Raw genomic sequence first — 15,611 nt, forward strand, 5'->3', positions numbered from 1 at the left:
GTTGTGCTTGAATGGGGACGTGAGAAGCAGCATATAAGAGCTTCGCCTCGGAACCACGCGCAACCTGCTCCATTATTTAAAATCCATTAGGTTTTGAACTAAAGTTTTGTCGCTGTCCTCTGTAATTCTGTTGCACAAGGTTCTCCACAACTGCTAATAAAACTCAAAGTCATTTTCTTTAAATTAAAAACGGCAGCGTGGCTAATCGCCGGTTGATCCTGCCGGCCTTTCTCGAACACCGAGGGAAGGCATTGGGAACGGCCCTAGATCACTGCTATGCTTCAAAATTAGTACGTCACTCCAGAGGGAGGAGAGGTCACCTCTACCCACTCGCCGTCATTGGCCTCGGTTTGTTCCCTGCCAGAAATAAGCTCAAATTAAAACACCTCTTGATTGCTCTCCCCAAGTCCCTCAATACATTTGGCTGTGCGTGTTCCCTATGGAAAAGAGGAGACGAGGTGCAGTCCACAGGATAAACACTCGGGAACGGTGTTTGTTGTGTTGGTATCACTGGTACTAGGTGGAGTAATCCGAAACGACATATGCTTTTCAATTTCCCGAATAAAATTGACCATTGTAGAGGGATTATGGTGAACTTTTGGGCTGCTGATGATTTACCACAAAAATCCATATCCAACGATAGATTTAGAAAAGCTTAATATAAGCTTATATAAGTTTAATAAAAAAAAAACATGAATAACATGAGTCATTATATATAACGTGAGTCCAGTTTTATTTCAAAATAAAAGGTTTGGAACAACAAGAGGGTGATTACATGACGACAGAATTCAATTTTGGGGGAACTATCCTTTTAAACTAAACCGTAAAAATAAAATTAAAGGTTTTTTATTGGCATAAAGGGTGAGAAACAGAAAGCCCAACTTTACAGAAAACAAACATTTAACATGCTTTCATATGACTTGTGCTGATTTTTATAGTTTATAACAAAAATTGCACATTTATCGCTAACAGTATACTTTTGAAAATAGAAAGAGCTCATCGAGATTTTATTTGATGCTGAAGAAATTTTAACATCCATGGAACCTTTCCGTAGCACAATTTGTTTTATTAGTCTTATAGCAAAAAAAGTCAAGTTAACTTTATTTATATAGGGCTTTATAAAATACAGGTTGTTTTAAAGCGGCATTAAAAATATGGATTCAATGACACAAACAGAGCTCAATTCTGGGGTAAAACCTGCTTTAAAAAACAATATTGTCATTGTTCATCTTAGGTCAGTTGAGTGTTGATTTAGTTCCATTCAATAACTGTGTAAAGATCATCAATTATGAGACGAGTTCAATTCAGCAGTAGTGAACAGCGGTGCCATCAATCAGCTCAGTTCAGTTCTCACTCAATAGTGTCTGTACAGTCAATTCAATAATATTGCTGAATATTAGGTGCGCCGGAGGTGACAGTTGCAAGGAACCCAAACTCCGTTGGTGAAATGTGGATGGGTATCATTCAGAACTATTATCCAGTTTTAAAGCTGACATTTGTGATCTTCTTTTAAAAGAAATTAGATGCAAACTCCTACAATATTTGTTTGTTTTGTTTTGACCTGCTTGTTCCGTATATATGTAGTCGCTTGCATTGTATTGTGAACTTAAATATGCTTCAAGCTAAAGGTGTTCTATTTTTCTCGTAAAGAATGCTTCTCTTAAATGCGCACCGACTCATTTAATCTACATCTCTTGATATGACGTTCGATTTCCACTGACAATAGTCTGAATTAAAATGGCCCCCCGGGAACTGACTAAATATACTTAAACCCAATAATGTGTGACTCCCATGCGTCCTGACAGCCCTGTTTGAAACCTCATAAAACGTAGCTGCCAATAAAAGAAACCGATATGAATAACGAGTTCATCACAGACACAGCTGACAAAATACATTGGGTGATCTCACGTAAATGCTGTTTTGATCTTCCAACACAGTCCGATTCGTACGCATTTCACGAGGTGGCTAAATCAGGCTAATTCGTGCAACCTCAGTTGTGCGATTTGTCTAAAACCCCAGTGACGTGTACGAAATCATACATAAAATATGCATTTGTTCGTGCGAGGTCGTACGAATAAGCCACTTCGTAAAATATGCACAGATTGCAAAGAAAGATCGACTTGCATCTTCCTGTAGGTAAGTTAAAAACAACAATCCTTCTGCATAATTAAAATAATTACACTTTATTAAAAACCTCAATCACTTTGTTCATAAATGTGTGAAGCTGGATAGGTTTTGCTGTCAATCACAGAGCAAAACACCTTATTCCCTTTGGTGGCACCCTCTGAATTGCTGAAAGGTTGGCTTTTATGTTGGGTAAAACAGGGCATGGAAACTAATTAGGTGTTTTTTTCATCAATTATTCATCGGGATAGAACATTTAATGTGTATTTAAAAGATAAGACCAAAAAAAATCTACTGCAGCCATGTAATCTTGGAAATGATAAGTCAATTTATATTATACAATGTTTTGAATTCGTGAAGTACCAATTCATTATGACTTTTAGATCACAATAATTTGATTAACCTTCAGTACAGGGTCACTAATTAGTGGGGTTTGCTAAAGCAATCATTGCTGTTTTTATTCTTCATATGTAAAGTCACTGTGAAATTAAAATGGATAATTCTGATGTTTTTGTGGAATGTTGCAGTGTTCAAGTAATTTAACCTTGCCCCTCATTTTTTTAAATCGTGTGCTTAAATTAAAAGCATTAATGTCCCAATTCCCAATGAACAAAATCAAGTCTCGCCCTATTTTTTTTTTCTTGTTTGAGAAGCTGTCTCGTGTGCACAATTGCAGTAGAGAAGACAATCTTAGTTTTAACTTCGAGTCAACTTTAAAGTTAATCCAAAATGTTAAATTAGCCTACCCTCAGGCCCTCCAAATGTAGATGTGTTTCTTTCTTTCTTTCATGGAAGAGCTAAATTGCTTCAATGAATGCAGTGAATGGGTGCCGTCAGAATGGGAGTTCAAACTGCTGCTAAACACGCCACAATACTCCACGCACCTATCAATTAATAACTTGTGAATTGAAAACCGTTTGTTTGAAAGATGACAATTAAGGCATTTTTACAGTCATTCAAACTGTAATGACTGAGGGGTCTGAGGCATGCGGATCCATTCGCAGGCTTTTATTTGATGAAGGCATGGTCAAAGCAGGCAGACGTCAAAACACAGCAAACAGGAGTATGAGGCAAGCCAACAACAGAATCCAAAAAACAGGCAGAGGTCGGGTCAGGCAGCAAACAATCAAAGAGTCAAAGACGGGCAGGGTCAAAACCAATTTATAGTCTCAAAACAGGAAGTAGCAGCAGAGGGCGTGATCACAGGTCATCCAGAGGTAAGGCCTCCCTCTGCTGGCTTGGTGACACAAACGGTTTCTGGCTCTCCATAATACTGCCTTCTGAACTGAAAAAGTCAAATAATCTGAATCACAAAAATATGCACAGATCTAGCACCATTTACAAGCGAAAATCCCAAACCATTTTTGACTGGAGGAGGCATTATTATTGATTATGGATTCAAATATCGGCAAAAAGTAATGGTTTAATGTTAAAATACATCAATTTCACATCAGTTTCTTACAAACACGCTTTTAAATGATAGACCGGAGCCATGTGGATTAATTGTGAATTATTGTATTTATCGTTATTTTGGAGTCTTTATTCTGACGGTACCCATTCACCGATGAGGATCCACAGTACATTCAATGTAAATAGTACTTGTGTTTTAGCGAGGTCAGGGATTTGAACCTCTATTCAAAAAATAAAATCATAGTAAATGTACACTGAATGAGGCCGCTAAGCCATATCTGCAGACCAGACTTTACAAATTATAAGGTATCAGCGTTGGAGGTATCACAAGGTCTAAAATGTTATTTGTAAATCTGTATTAAATTTTCGCCCGACATGCTGCCTAAACCTAAGGTCTCTGAACTCCTGATTGAATTTGCCAGGATCCAGTTTGTTCAGATGCCCTCAAATCACACACACGCACACACACAAACACTTCATTGTTATCAACTCCACGCATGGCTGACCGTTTAACGCACAATGTGGGACAAAATAATTTCCCTTTTCCACACCTCACTACCTCTCCTTATCCACCACAGAGGCCGTTCGAGAGCTTCTCATAGGATTGTTTCACACTGGATTGTCACAGCATTGATGCGTCGTAAGAGCTTTATACAGAGCAGGTTTTTTAATTAACCTCTGAAACACTCCGTTCATCTTGGCTCTGACAAATGTAGGTGTGCTGTGGGATTTGGTTTGCAGATTGGTGACAGTGACCAGCACACCCTGGCTGGACCTCGTGGGCTAATTGTGATAAATCTAAGTGGGTTAAAAGCGTGTTTTAATCAGGATCCAAACCATCAGAGGAGATGGATTTGCTTTGTCACAGCACTGATTCGCTTGAATTAGTCCGATGGTTACACAGGCAGAATTCTCTTTTGGCACTTGACACACGTAATTTATCCATTAAAGACACTCGAGAAGAGGGAATTCATTCAGGTGAAGGTGTACTGAGTGTACTGAAAGAGAAAATGGGCTGCCTTGATAAACAATTAGGTAAAGTTTATCCGTGGCTAATGATTTTGCATTGCCACTTTATACGTCTCCTTGAACCTCCAACAGACATACAGGGCATGTTGATCAGGTACGATATATATCTTGATCATCATGCATTATTTTTCTGTTGGTTCGAGGAGATGTATATAAAGTGGCATTGCAAAGTCCTCTTACCCTATATTCATTTAAATTTTGTGCATGTCAGACTCGCAGTAAGGGTCTCTCAGTACTGTGAAATTTGCAAATATGAGGTAAAGTATGAATGATGTAAATAAATGGCAACCAGTGAGAAATTTTACATCACAGTTCCTATCAAAATGTTCTCCTGAGTCCCCATTAATTCGCATCTCTCTGCTAAAGTAGTGTTTGTCAACGACAGAATGACTTGAAAGTATATCATTTATACTTTATTATTGATATATCATTGTTAGTATTGAATATTTTATCATTTCTGTTTTCATTTTAATTTTAATTACAAGATTTTGTAAATGTTTTTATGATTTCAGTTTTACATTTTGTTCATTTTTTTCTTATTTGCAGTCAATATAGAGCTTCAACTTTAAAAGTTACCTTCCTCTTTTTAAATTAGATGCCAACTTTACAGTTCCAAGGCAACATTTCTAATTATTTTTTTTATCTAACATTGTTTATTTCTGCTACATTTTTAATGAACAAAAATGTTATAATAGCCTTTGTTTTAGTTCATGACAATAACCCTATAATTTATTAAAATAATCATACCTGCCATTAACTCTTATCAAAGAGGATACGCTTTTTGATTATTGTGAGTCAAAAAGATTGAGAACAACTGCTCTATGGAGTTTCATATCTGAACAATGTATTATGATATGAACTCCAACAGTTCTATGAACAAATTATCTGCAGTTATCCACTTTTTATTATTTTTGCTGTACTGCATGTCGGCTGTTGTGTACTTTGTGTCTATTTTATAAGTATTTTGAGAAGAGACTTCTAAAATATAACTGAGGACTCCATTATGTCTTAAGAGCTAAGAGGAATCTGTGTGCAATAACATTTTCCAATCGGCAGCAGAGCAATGAATCTAAAGGAAAGACTGATATAGTCCATCAAAACAGAGCGCTTTTCACACTAAAATGGATGAATCCATAACTACGTTATCAGTTTTTATAAGACTGTAGCTGGAAATACACTAGAAGCCTCACTTTCTCGCAAGTGAATGCCATCATCTTTCTTCTCTATATCTTTTCATAACTGTCCACTTCAGCAGAGTTGAACATTAATAATGCATCTAACCATCTACAGTAGCTAAACAGAAAGGTCAAAGAGACCTTCTCTTTAAAGGCCTCCACACACACGCGCACCCTATTAAGAGCTCAACATGGAGTATAACATTCATGTTTTGTTATATATTCTAATGAACCAAATTATAGTAGAACTTACACAGTAGCATGCTTCGCATTTTTTTGCACCCCGGTCAGCGAAACTCAGACACTGACCGTGCTGTTTGTGATCTCATGAGCTATAAATCACAGCTCACTTGCCTTCATTCTTTCCCTTTTAACTTTCAGTCATCAATCCTGAGCGCATCAAGACAGGTGATGTGTTGAAATATTCATTAATCTAAATTCAACCTCTATGTTCCTCTAGGGAATCACCAAATTGGAAGTATTATCTTAGTAATTTAAAGTCTGCATTTATCTCAGTTGGGTGCTATGATGTGTCATACAGCTGTAAGAGATCCAAAGCAAAATGACGAACGTCGAACTGGAAGTGCAGACAGACCGCTGTCTGTACCTGTCACTTAAATCCTATTCATTTAGATTGAGCACTGACAGGTCATCAGTAATTTCTGAAATCTCTTCCTGCTATGATTGGACTCAACAAAATCGTGCAGTAGTATTGCTAAAAGGCTTCTTTTTGTGTGCGCTTACCCGCACCTTTAATACTTTGTGCTCTTGCACGGTGAGAAAAAGTTTATTAGCTACAGGCATCGTAAAAAGACATTTATTTGATAAAATGTTTGCTGCATTTTGCAAAAACAGGTATTTCTGGTCCCACGTTTTGAAGGATTGACTGGAAGTGGCAGCAGCTTTATTGCTTTATTTAAATTCTAAATCTGTATTCAAACAGAACTTTTAGAACTTTTATTGTTTGTGTCTTTTCCATGTCAAGCTGTACATTCTAAAATTTGTAGTTTATTTGATTATTATTCTTACTGTTGTACGAAATATGCAATTTCCCAAAAGGAAGATGCAATAAAATATATCTACATTAAAATGCATTAAGCTGAATCAGTCCCACCAGTGCACTAGTTTCTATTAGAAGAAATGGCTGCTTATGCAATTCTGGTAAATGGCTGGGAGATAAAAATAGTGCCTCCAGGTACAATGAGCAGCTGAGGAAATAAGAGTTCGGGGGAACTGCTTACAAAACACAAAACAATCAAAAGAGGTCACGGAGTGTCTGTCTGCCATCAGCAAAATGTACAATGCATAATTCCAAACACTCTTTTATCTGTGGCCAGAAGAAAAGGAAGTAGGATGCTGTTGTTTGGTGAGAAGATGATATTATGATGTCGAAATGGTTAAGTAACAAACCCAAGTTTTCTGAAACTGCCCACAAACTCAATCCAGACACATACAGATCATTAAAACTGGGGAGAATAATATAAAAGAAGGGGAGAGACTGAACAAACGTCTCCGGAGGGGAATATTTTGGACTTATGCTCTCGTAGCAAGATCTCTGTAAAGATTTGAACATTAATCTTTTTTTATGAACTCCTTCTATCCCAATTATCTCCACATATTCGGTTGTAAGGGGCTCTCTGAGTGTGTTCACAATATACCTTCAATTATGTTTCAAATTCTGTTTTAAACTACATTGCCCATAATTCAAGAGAAGCAATTAAGGTAATAACTTGCACTAGGCAAATTCGTTCACTTGATGTAAATTACACCCTGTAACTGATGCGATTTAACCGGTGGATTGGCGGGAACATGGTGGTAAGTAATTAAGTGCTTTTGATTTCACCATTTTAATTATCTCCGGAAATACAGCCCTGTTTGAAACTGGAGTCATTGTGGGCTATATAGGTTTGAGAAAGCCAACGTGAAAAAGGAGCAGTTTTCTTATCTTTACCTTAGGGGGAAGCCCTGAACAGCCACATTTAATAGGATTCTGCAAATGATGCGCCTATGTGGCCTTCAAGAAAACACAAAAAAATCTTGTGATGTGCAACCAGACATATAGGCCAATCGTTGTTTCTTCATGGAAGAAATGTAAGAAACAGAAGGATTCATAAACACAAAGTCACAAAGAAACACACATATAATTTTATCTTCATTTTACACACAGCAGCGCACCCAGTTTCATAAGACTTGTGCGTATGTCACATGAGCAAGGTTTTGACAAGTGGCTCCCGTCCTGTGCAGTGATGGTCTGACCTGTCAGCTGTCACTGACAGACTACTCATTATGTTGAGTCATTTCATATTCTGCAGTCCTGCCAAAATAAGGAGATGTTGGCTATTTTAGGGTCATGATGAGGGATTTGAATTAGTTCCTAAATAAATTCACAGTCGGGTCATTACTGTTGTGTTTTATCCAAGCCTGGATACATTTCCTCAAGTACTCTAGGTTATAGTCTAAAACATGCAATACATTCTATTGTGATTTCACTGCATTGACTATGTTATGAATATTGAGTGTTCTTGGCTCTAGGCTGTATTTGCACTAGTATAGGTTAGGTAAGCAGCCTACAGTGAGGAAATCTAATCGGACGGAACATTAGCTTCAGAAGTCTTGAATGGCCATTTAGAATGTATCCAAAGATGCCAGCTGGAAATTAAAAAAAATAAAAAATTAGGAAGTGTGAGAAGCATCCTTGTTTTGACCTGGTTAAAATCTTACAAAATCTCAACAAAAACAAACAAATAAAACCTAGAGGTTTTACCTCATACTAATACTATTTTATTTTACTAAATTACCTAATACTACTTATTTTGCAAACTGCCAATAGTTCAGATAAATTGCAAAAATGTGTCATTTAAACCGCACGGCTATTACAGCCAGTCTGTATGACAAAAACGTGCAAACCTAAAACTTATTTCAGTTCAGCAGGTGACTCAGAAGTCGCTTTAAAATTCTCAGTAATCGATTCAGTCAAACGAAGCATTTGTCATACTGATTCAAACAGGTAACTCGTTTATTTGAACTAGCCTATTGCCATGTGACTGCTAAAGCCGTGTAAATACGAAATGCATTTTAAGTAGGCTATTTAAGTAAATAATATATAGGCTACAAAGCAAGATATCACTTAATACAAGTTTTATATTTATTTATTTGAGCACTTTAAAAAGAGTAGGCTATGAAGAATTCACATGACGTCGATAGAAAAAAAAACCGCGATAAGTCAATCATTATAAAGCGATCTAGTTGCAGCTGTGTTTTGAACGCTCCCAACACTCCTCGCGTGGGGTTGTAGGCTATGTTTTTTAGCTGCCTCTCGTGGTTTGAAGACAGCTCGACAGATATTTCATGTCGTCAATATTTCAGTAATAGACTGCGAACGTACATCGCAGGTAAAACACGGTTTCTTTGGCTTTGGCGCACAAGATCAAGCCGATAGCATGAAACACTACGGGGATTTTACCTTTCTCGAGGTGTTAATAAAAGAAGTATTCCAAGAAGTGTTTTTGTTTTACAATAGACAAGTTCGTCAGACACGAAACGACTCTCATTGTCTACCGGTGTTGCCAGCAGGAACCATACTGAACGAGCCAGTTACGGAATTATTCCACTTATAACGCAAGTGAACGATTTATTTGTGGTGAACCGATTAAAAAGATTCGAGTCACTGAATCGAAATCCCCACCATGAGCAGTCAGTGAGATGTGGGTGGAGCGAGCGCACCATCAGCCTCCGGACAAGCGAGCAGGGCTCAGCATCCAATCAGCGCAAGGCGGATGTCTTATAGCTGCTGCGTGCTCTTCACTTTTACTCACTGCAAAGGCGACTGATCCAGTGAACTATCAACAAGTATGGGGTAAGTCGACATGAAGCAATCAGTTTATAGTAAAAAGGCTAACTTTATCATCTTTTTTCTATATGAAACCACACATGTAATGGGTGAATGCAATAAGTTCGTAAATGCAATTCATTTTTGGAAGGTGCTGGGGATTTGTCTTGTTTTTATATGGTCGTGCAATGTTTTTTTTTACAGTATTATTCTAATTTGACCGGTTTTACGCCTTTCGTAGTTCTCTACACGGTGACTCTGTTTCACTTCTTTTCTCGCATTCAGTCGTTTGTTAGCAGGACATTTACCAAGTCCAGCAATATAGGCTACCTATACCGTAGTGTTCGTTTGTTTTCAGTATAAAAGTGTTTACCCGTACCACAGCGTCGTCTTTACTAATGACATTAGTAGGAGAGAGAGATTAAAATTTGAATTCAAAGGTTAGCTATATGATTATTGTAGCCCTAAGTGTAAGTCATACATAGTCGGCATATTTCCAGCTGTTTTTTATTCCGTTTTACTGCTATACATTATAACATTGCTCTCAGATGTTATTACGAAGGTATTGATATATGTATTTTTTTCCTTGAGGTTAAAGTGCCTTACCTCAGGAAAAAAAAAAACACCTCCTTTCAGACTCGCGAGGCAAAGATGAATATCTAGCGCGTTCCTTCTTCTATTAACGATGTAGTGAAGCAATATGAATATTCACAATTCATTAAAGTTACATGTTTGGTAGTTAAGTTGCCTGTTGTTTACACACATTTGGCTTTTAAGTTCATGTAAGCTTAAAAAAGGAGACAAATGATATTCATTCCGTTATGTTAAAATAAAGCATCCTAAAAACATTGCCGTTGAAGCAGTTTTCGTGTCCATTATAAAAATATTGATGTTTTTAATGCTAAAGAATATCTGCCAGGTATAATTATCAATGTATTTTTTTTTATTCTGGTTGTTACCTATTTTTCAGTGGTATGTGCAGGATGTTTTTAAAATGTTTCTGTGACAACATTTAACTGCAACCAAAATGCAACGTGCTGTGCTTTCTGGAGCTGTACTGTCACAATATCACTGCTTTTGCATCAACCTTAATAGGCGAACCATGTACTTGCATCCTATTGGATTATAAACGTGGCATGTGGTTTTAGCATCTATCACAATAATCAACTTCTTACACTGAGCTGCTGAACCAGCAATCAATCTTGAGCTGTGTTTGCTTATTGCTCACTGTATTGCCAGTAAATTAATCTTTTATCTCGACATTTTCGAGATGATGCATTCCACATGTCTCGAATGCTGCCTGTGACAAAGTTTCACTGGAAAGAATGGAAGTCTCTTCACTGCGGCATGTGTTTGGCATATTAATATTATCTACCTGCCTTACGGTCACTTGTGAAATGAGCTGCGGTCTCAGCAGAGGGGTTTTTGACAAAGTACAAGCAGTCCGTGTAGACTGGTTTCTCAAAGGACAGACATGATCTGATTGATCGGCACAATGTAAGGAGCTCATAGTTATGATCTTTTCTCGAATTAAGTACTCTTCTCCCTTAATGTAAGTTTAGCAACCTGAAATGAAAATCTTGTGACGTTTTCAACACCCTCATGTTGTTCTGACAGTGTTTTATTTTCATTCTCACATGACACAACCAACAAAGAAGGTCTAAGCTGCTCCAAGCTTTGTTTGAATAATCAACTCTAATTAAATTTTTCCCCCCCACAAAACTTGAAATATAATTGTCATATTGACAACATTTATGATACACCTGAAGCTTTTTTTTGTCCTTTTGTCATTATTAAAAACAGGAATTATCTGCCTATTTCCTTTTATTTTTGTTTCACTGATGAGAAAATATCTGATAATTGTTTTTGTTCTATCATTTTATAATAGCCATTAATGAGTATTGGAGCTATGCGGTAGCCTAAATGAGAAATTGATTTGTTTTGTTTTAATAAATCAGTCCTTTTCTCATATAATGTGATTATATGCAGCATAACAAATGTATTTATCTGCAAGATTATGGGACTTAAATAAAATTGTTTTGTCATGGTTGGAGCCATTTCAGGTCAGAGCACTCTGTGATTCATAGCTTTGCATGTTACAAAGGATATTTGAAAGTAATGTTGTTCTTGTAAATTTGATGAATTTTGGAAACCAGAATCAAAAGAGTTTTGGTTACTATTGACTTCAATTGTATGGAGAGAAAAAAAACAACATTCTAAAAATACCTTTTCATGCTTCACAGAAGAAAGGAACTCATACAGGTTCAGAATGACAAAAGGTTGAGAAAATGATGACGGGAAGTAATTTTTAGTGTGAACCATGCCTTTAAAGCCACCTTTAATTCATATTTAAATCGATCAAATATTAATTCATGCTGCTTCACATCAATGTCTGTTTGTGTGGGTGATTCTTCTGTTCTCCTTTCATTCTTGCAGTTTCCAGACTTGGCAGGAGGGATGTTAAGTGAATGGAGCCCTCTTCACATCCTGCTTCTGCCTTTGGCTTCTAATTAAAACTTGGCTGTAGAACATTTTCCTCTCAAATGTTTAATTGCCTTTCAGATGTTGATGGAGTTGTTTGGATTTTCTCCAGGACACTTAAAATGACTTCAAACACCTGAAAATTATTAATCACTACTCCACATGTGCTCACAGGGCGTTAATAAGGAAAAACCTCCCGCTGTTGGAATGACACCGTGACCTGTAATGTTTATTCATTAATTTTTCAATATGACTTGGATTAACAATGACTGCCCTTGAACTATAGAGCATTCGGAAAGTAAGAAGCTGGACATGACTTTCCCTGGAGGGGCTCATGTGTCAAGGAAAGTCTTCATCCCTCATGGCTCTCCCCTTATCTTGAGATTCGTTTTAGCTGTGATTTGTTTAAGTGCAATGGGTTTTGCGTGTCCCAAGAGTTGCCACTGCTCCGAGAGGAACGGCTTGACGGTAGTTCAGTGTTCCTCTCGCAACCTGGAGGAGATTCCCTCTGACCTTCCTCACGATACGGTGTCGCTTCTTCTGTCGTCCAATCACATCACCAAAATCCCAAACCAGGCTTTTAAAAACCTTCCCTGGCTCCAAGACCTGGACTTGTCAAGAAACGCCATCGAAACCGTGGACGCTGGGGCTTTTCAAGGTGTCACGGAGAGCTTGCGGGCGCTCGACCTGTCGCATAATCACATGCAAAGCGTCCCTAAGGAGGCGTTCGCTCGGCTGCATGCTAAGATAAGCCTGTCCAACAACCCGTGGCACTGTGAGTGCACCCTTCAGGAGGTGTTGCGTGAACTCAGGCTGGATCCCGAGACCGTGAACGAGGTGAGCTGTCACACCTCTGTTCAGGAAGAGTACGCCGGCAAACCTGTCATCCAGGTCTTGGATTCGGGCATAAACTTTTGTAACTTCCACCATAAGACTACTGATGTGGCCATGTTCGTCACCATGTTTGGTTGGTTCACAATGGTTATTGCTTATGTCATCTATTACGTACGGCATAACCAGGAAGATGCTAGAAGGCATCTGGAGTACCTCAAGTCCCTGCCAAGTAGCTCCCAAATTAGTAAGGACTTTGACACAATCAGCACTGTTCTCTAGCATCAGTCAATGCAGTGTAGGAGTGAATGTGTTTGGCACATTGATAATGGCACAACAGCAAGCCTTATATGGGAGAGTGGGGTAAGATGTGTCATTAACACAGTTTGTCCTTGAGGAAAGGAGAAACAAGGAATCATTGAGAAAGCTGTGTTTGTTTGAACTTAAAATACATGTACGAACATAAATAATTTGCTTTGCAAAAACCCAGTTTCAAAGGCTTATTAAACAATATTTAATTTTGAAAATATTTATTTTAAAGTTTCCCTATTATGAATTTTTGATAATGATCCTTTCATGCCGTGTGTAAAACAGCTTTAAGTGAATCAAGACATGCTGCAAAATTTTAAATCTGAAAATGCACCATGTATAAAATGATTGTCTCTCAAAAGAAAGAGTTGACTCTGAATCATTGAACCGAATTGTTTTTAAAACGAGTCCCAAACCGTTTCATATTGATGTCAACATGAAACATTAGGGAAAACTTGATTTTCGTCTTCGTCTCAGTGAAAATACCAATTCATTCTTTGCCACTAGGTGTCACTTTTGAAGCATTAAAAGTTCACAAATACTGTTTTAAATTATGTCTATCAAATGACGAATAATAAGGTAAAGAAATAAATGCATATTATAAGAAAATGAAAGTGTTTTATGACCTTGCATGCCTGTCAACCTGTTGTTTCTCTTCCCAAAACCAAAATATTAACCTTTCATAATCCATTATAGGGGCACTTTAAATATTTTTTAATAATAGTATTTTGCACAGAAATCAAAGCTTACTAAATGCCAAATGTGCATGAAAGGTATTTTTTTATTTATTTGCTCTAACAATAAATTATCTGCTGCAGAAAGTTTGTTTGACAAAACACCACTTTTTTATAGTTTCAATATAGTTTAACTTTTTTTTCTTATTCAATATGCAGCAGCTTATTGAACTGAATCCTTTTAAAATATTTGGTTAAGTTTGATCGGTTATAAAAATGACAGATTAGCCACTGACACATCTTGCCCCACTCTTCCCCTGAGTATTTGTTTGTGAATGTTTTTGCGGGCGTTTTTTTTTCGCACAATGAAAGTGTTGACAATTGTTCTGTGATGCAATTCAGTGTTCCCATTCACGTACCCTCGGTCGACCTACATAAGTCTTGCAGTCTCTGCGGTGGCCGCTTTGTGCCTCACGACAGGAAGCTGCAGGAGCTCTGTTTTTTTTTTTTTCTGCAGGTGCTTATCCCATTATTTCTTGAATTGGTTTTATTAATTTGTATGCTAATTTAATGATGTTTCAGAACAGAGTATTAAATGCTGGATTTATGGGATATTTTTGTTCTTCTTTTATAGTGCTGACCAAGTAGAGCAAGTACATAATCACTGCCAAAAAAAAAGCCCATCAGTTAAGCTCTGCCTTGATAACTGGAAACTTGCCCCATTTTCGGCAGAGTTCTATTTACTCAAGTGCCTAATCCTGGTACCTCAGCACCAATACACTGTGCATTGGGCATTATTTGGTTTGCTATCTCTATGTTCTTCTACAATCACAAGTAATCTTTTAATAGTGAGTGTTAAGTAGAAGAGTGTCATTTTAAATCTCAAGTGAAAACGTTGGTGTATTTCTCAGATTTCTCAGATTGATAGGCCAATTATGTATGATTAGAATATTTCATCAGATGACATTCAAAATGGATTTTGTCACCCGTATGTTAGTTTAAAAGGGCTTGCAGGTCATATTTCATGTAGACCAATGTGTATTACTGTCCTTATGTATCAGTTTTTCATTGTGACAAGCCTTTCAGCAGTAGTGTGTATATCATAGCAACATAAGAAAATAAAAATGCTATTAGAAGGACTCTGCCTTCCTGACTACTTCTAACAGACTTTTAGATTTATTCATTGTTTTCTAAGTAGCATTCAATCTACTGTATGAATGAGCTTTTGCGGACATGTCCGGCAAACAAAAAATCGATAGCTTGTGGTCCTTGATTTTATTTGCTTTTGTTTTTCTGTGAGTACTAGGTGCAAAACAATGCCTTGCAGAAATGTGTGCTGTACCTTCAGGGATTTCTTGAGGAATCATACCATTGAGAGTTGATATTATGATTGCTTTCCTGTCCAGGGGGCCCGAGGTCTAGCCGTATATGTGAGCCTGTAGCTCTAGATCAATAGCAGATTCATTACAGGGGAAGGTTCAGAATGCTGCAGTGAGCTTTAAGCCATGCTGTTTGGGGACTGAATGGCACCCTCAATACAGTGAAGATCTATCAAACCAAAGTGTAAGAGAAAGTGACTGTGCTTCTGTCTTCAAAGCAAACACTGAATGGGTGGTCATCTCAGCTTTAATGCTACTGTGTGTGGCTCTCAAGTGTTCCGTAGTGATTTGTAATTTCTGTTTGTATGTAAGCAAATGACCCTATAAGAATGTGTAATTTGGTATTATTTATATACAGTAGTAATGTTTG

General features: G+C 37.4%; 1 protein-coding gene across 1 annotated transcript; it reads left to right on the forward strand.

Moving 5' to 3' along the window:
• The first annotated feature begins 9,136 nt into the window (after positions 1–9,136).
• On the forward strand, positions 9,137–15,001 carry lrrc3 (leucine rich repeat containing 3). The gene is made up of 2 exons (XM_043248135.1): positions 9,137–9,594; positions 12,004–15,001. The coding sequence occupies exon 2, from the start codon at positions 12,361–12,363 to the stop codon at positions 13,159–13,161; it is 801 nt and encodes a 266-aa protein (XP_043104070.1). The 5' UTR covers positions 9,137–9,594; positions 12,004–12,360; the 3' UTR covers positions 13,162–15,001.
• Positions 15,002–15,611: the final 610 nt, after the last annotated feature.

The sequence above is a fragment of the Puntigrus tetrazona genome, chromosome 9 (genome assembly GCF_018831695.1).
Source record: "Puntigrus tetrazona isolate hp1 chromosome 9, ASM1883169v1, whole genome shotgun sequence".
NCBI lineage: Eukaryota > Metazoa > Chordata > Actinopteri > Cypriniformes > Cyprinidae > Puntigrus > Puntigrus tetrazona.

What these genes read in the sequence shown, in the direction of transcription:
- lrrc3 (XM_043248135.1), top strand. Translation starts at nt 12,361, where the DNA reads ATGACTTTCCCTGGAGGGGCTCATGTGTCAAGGAAAGTCTTCATCCCT.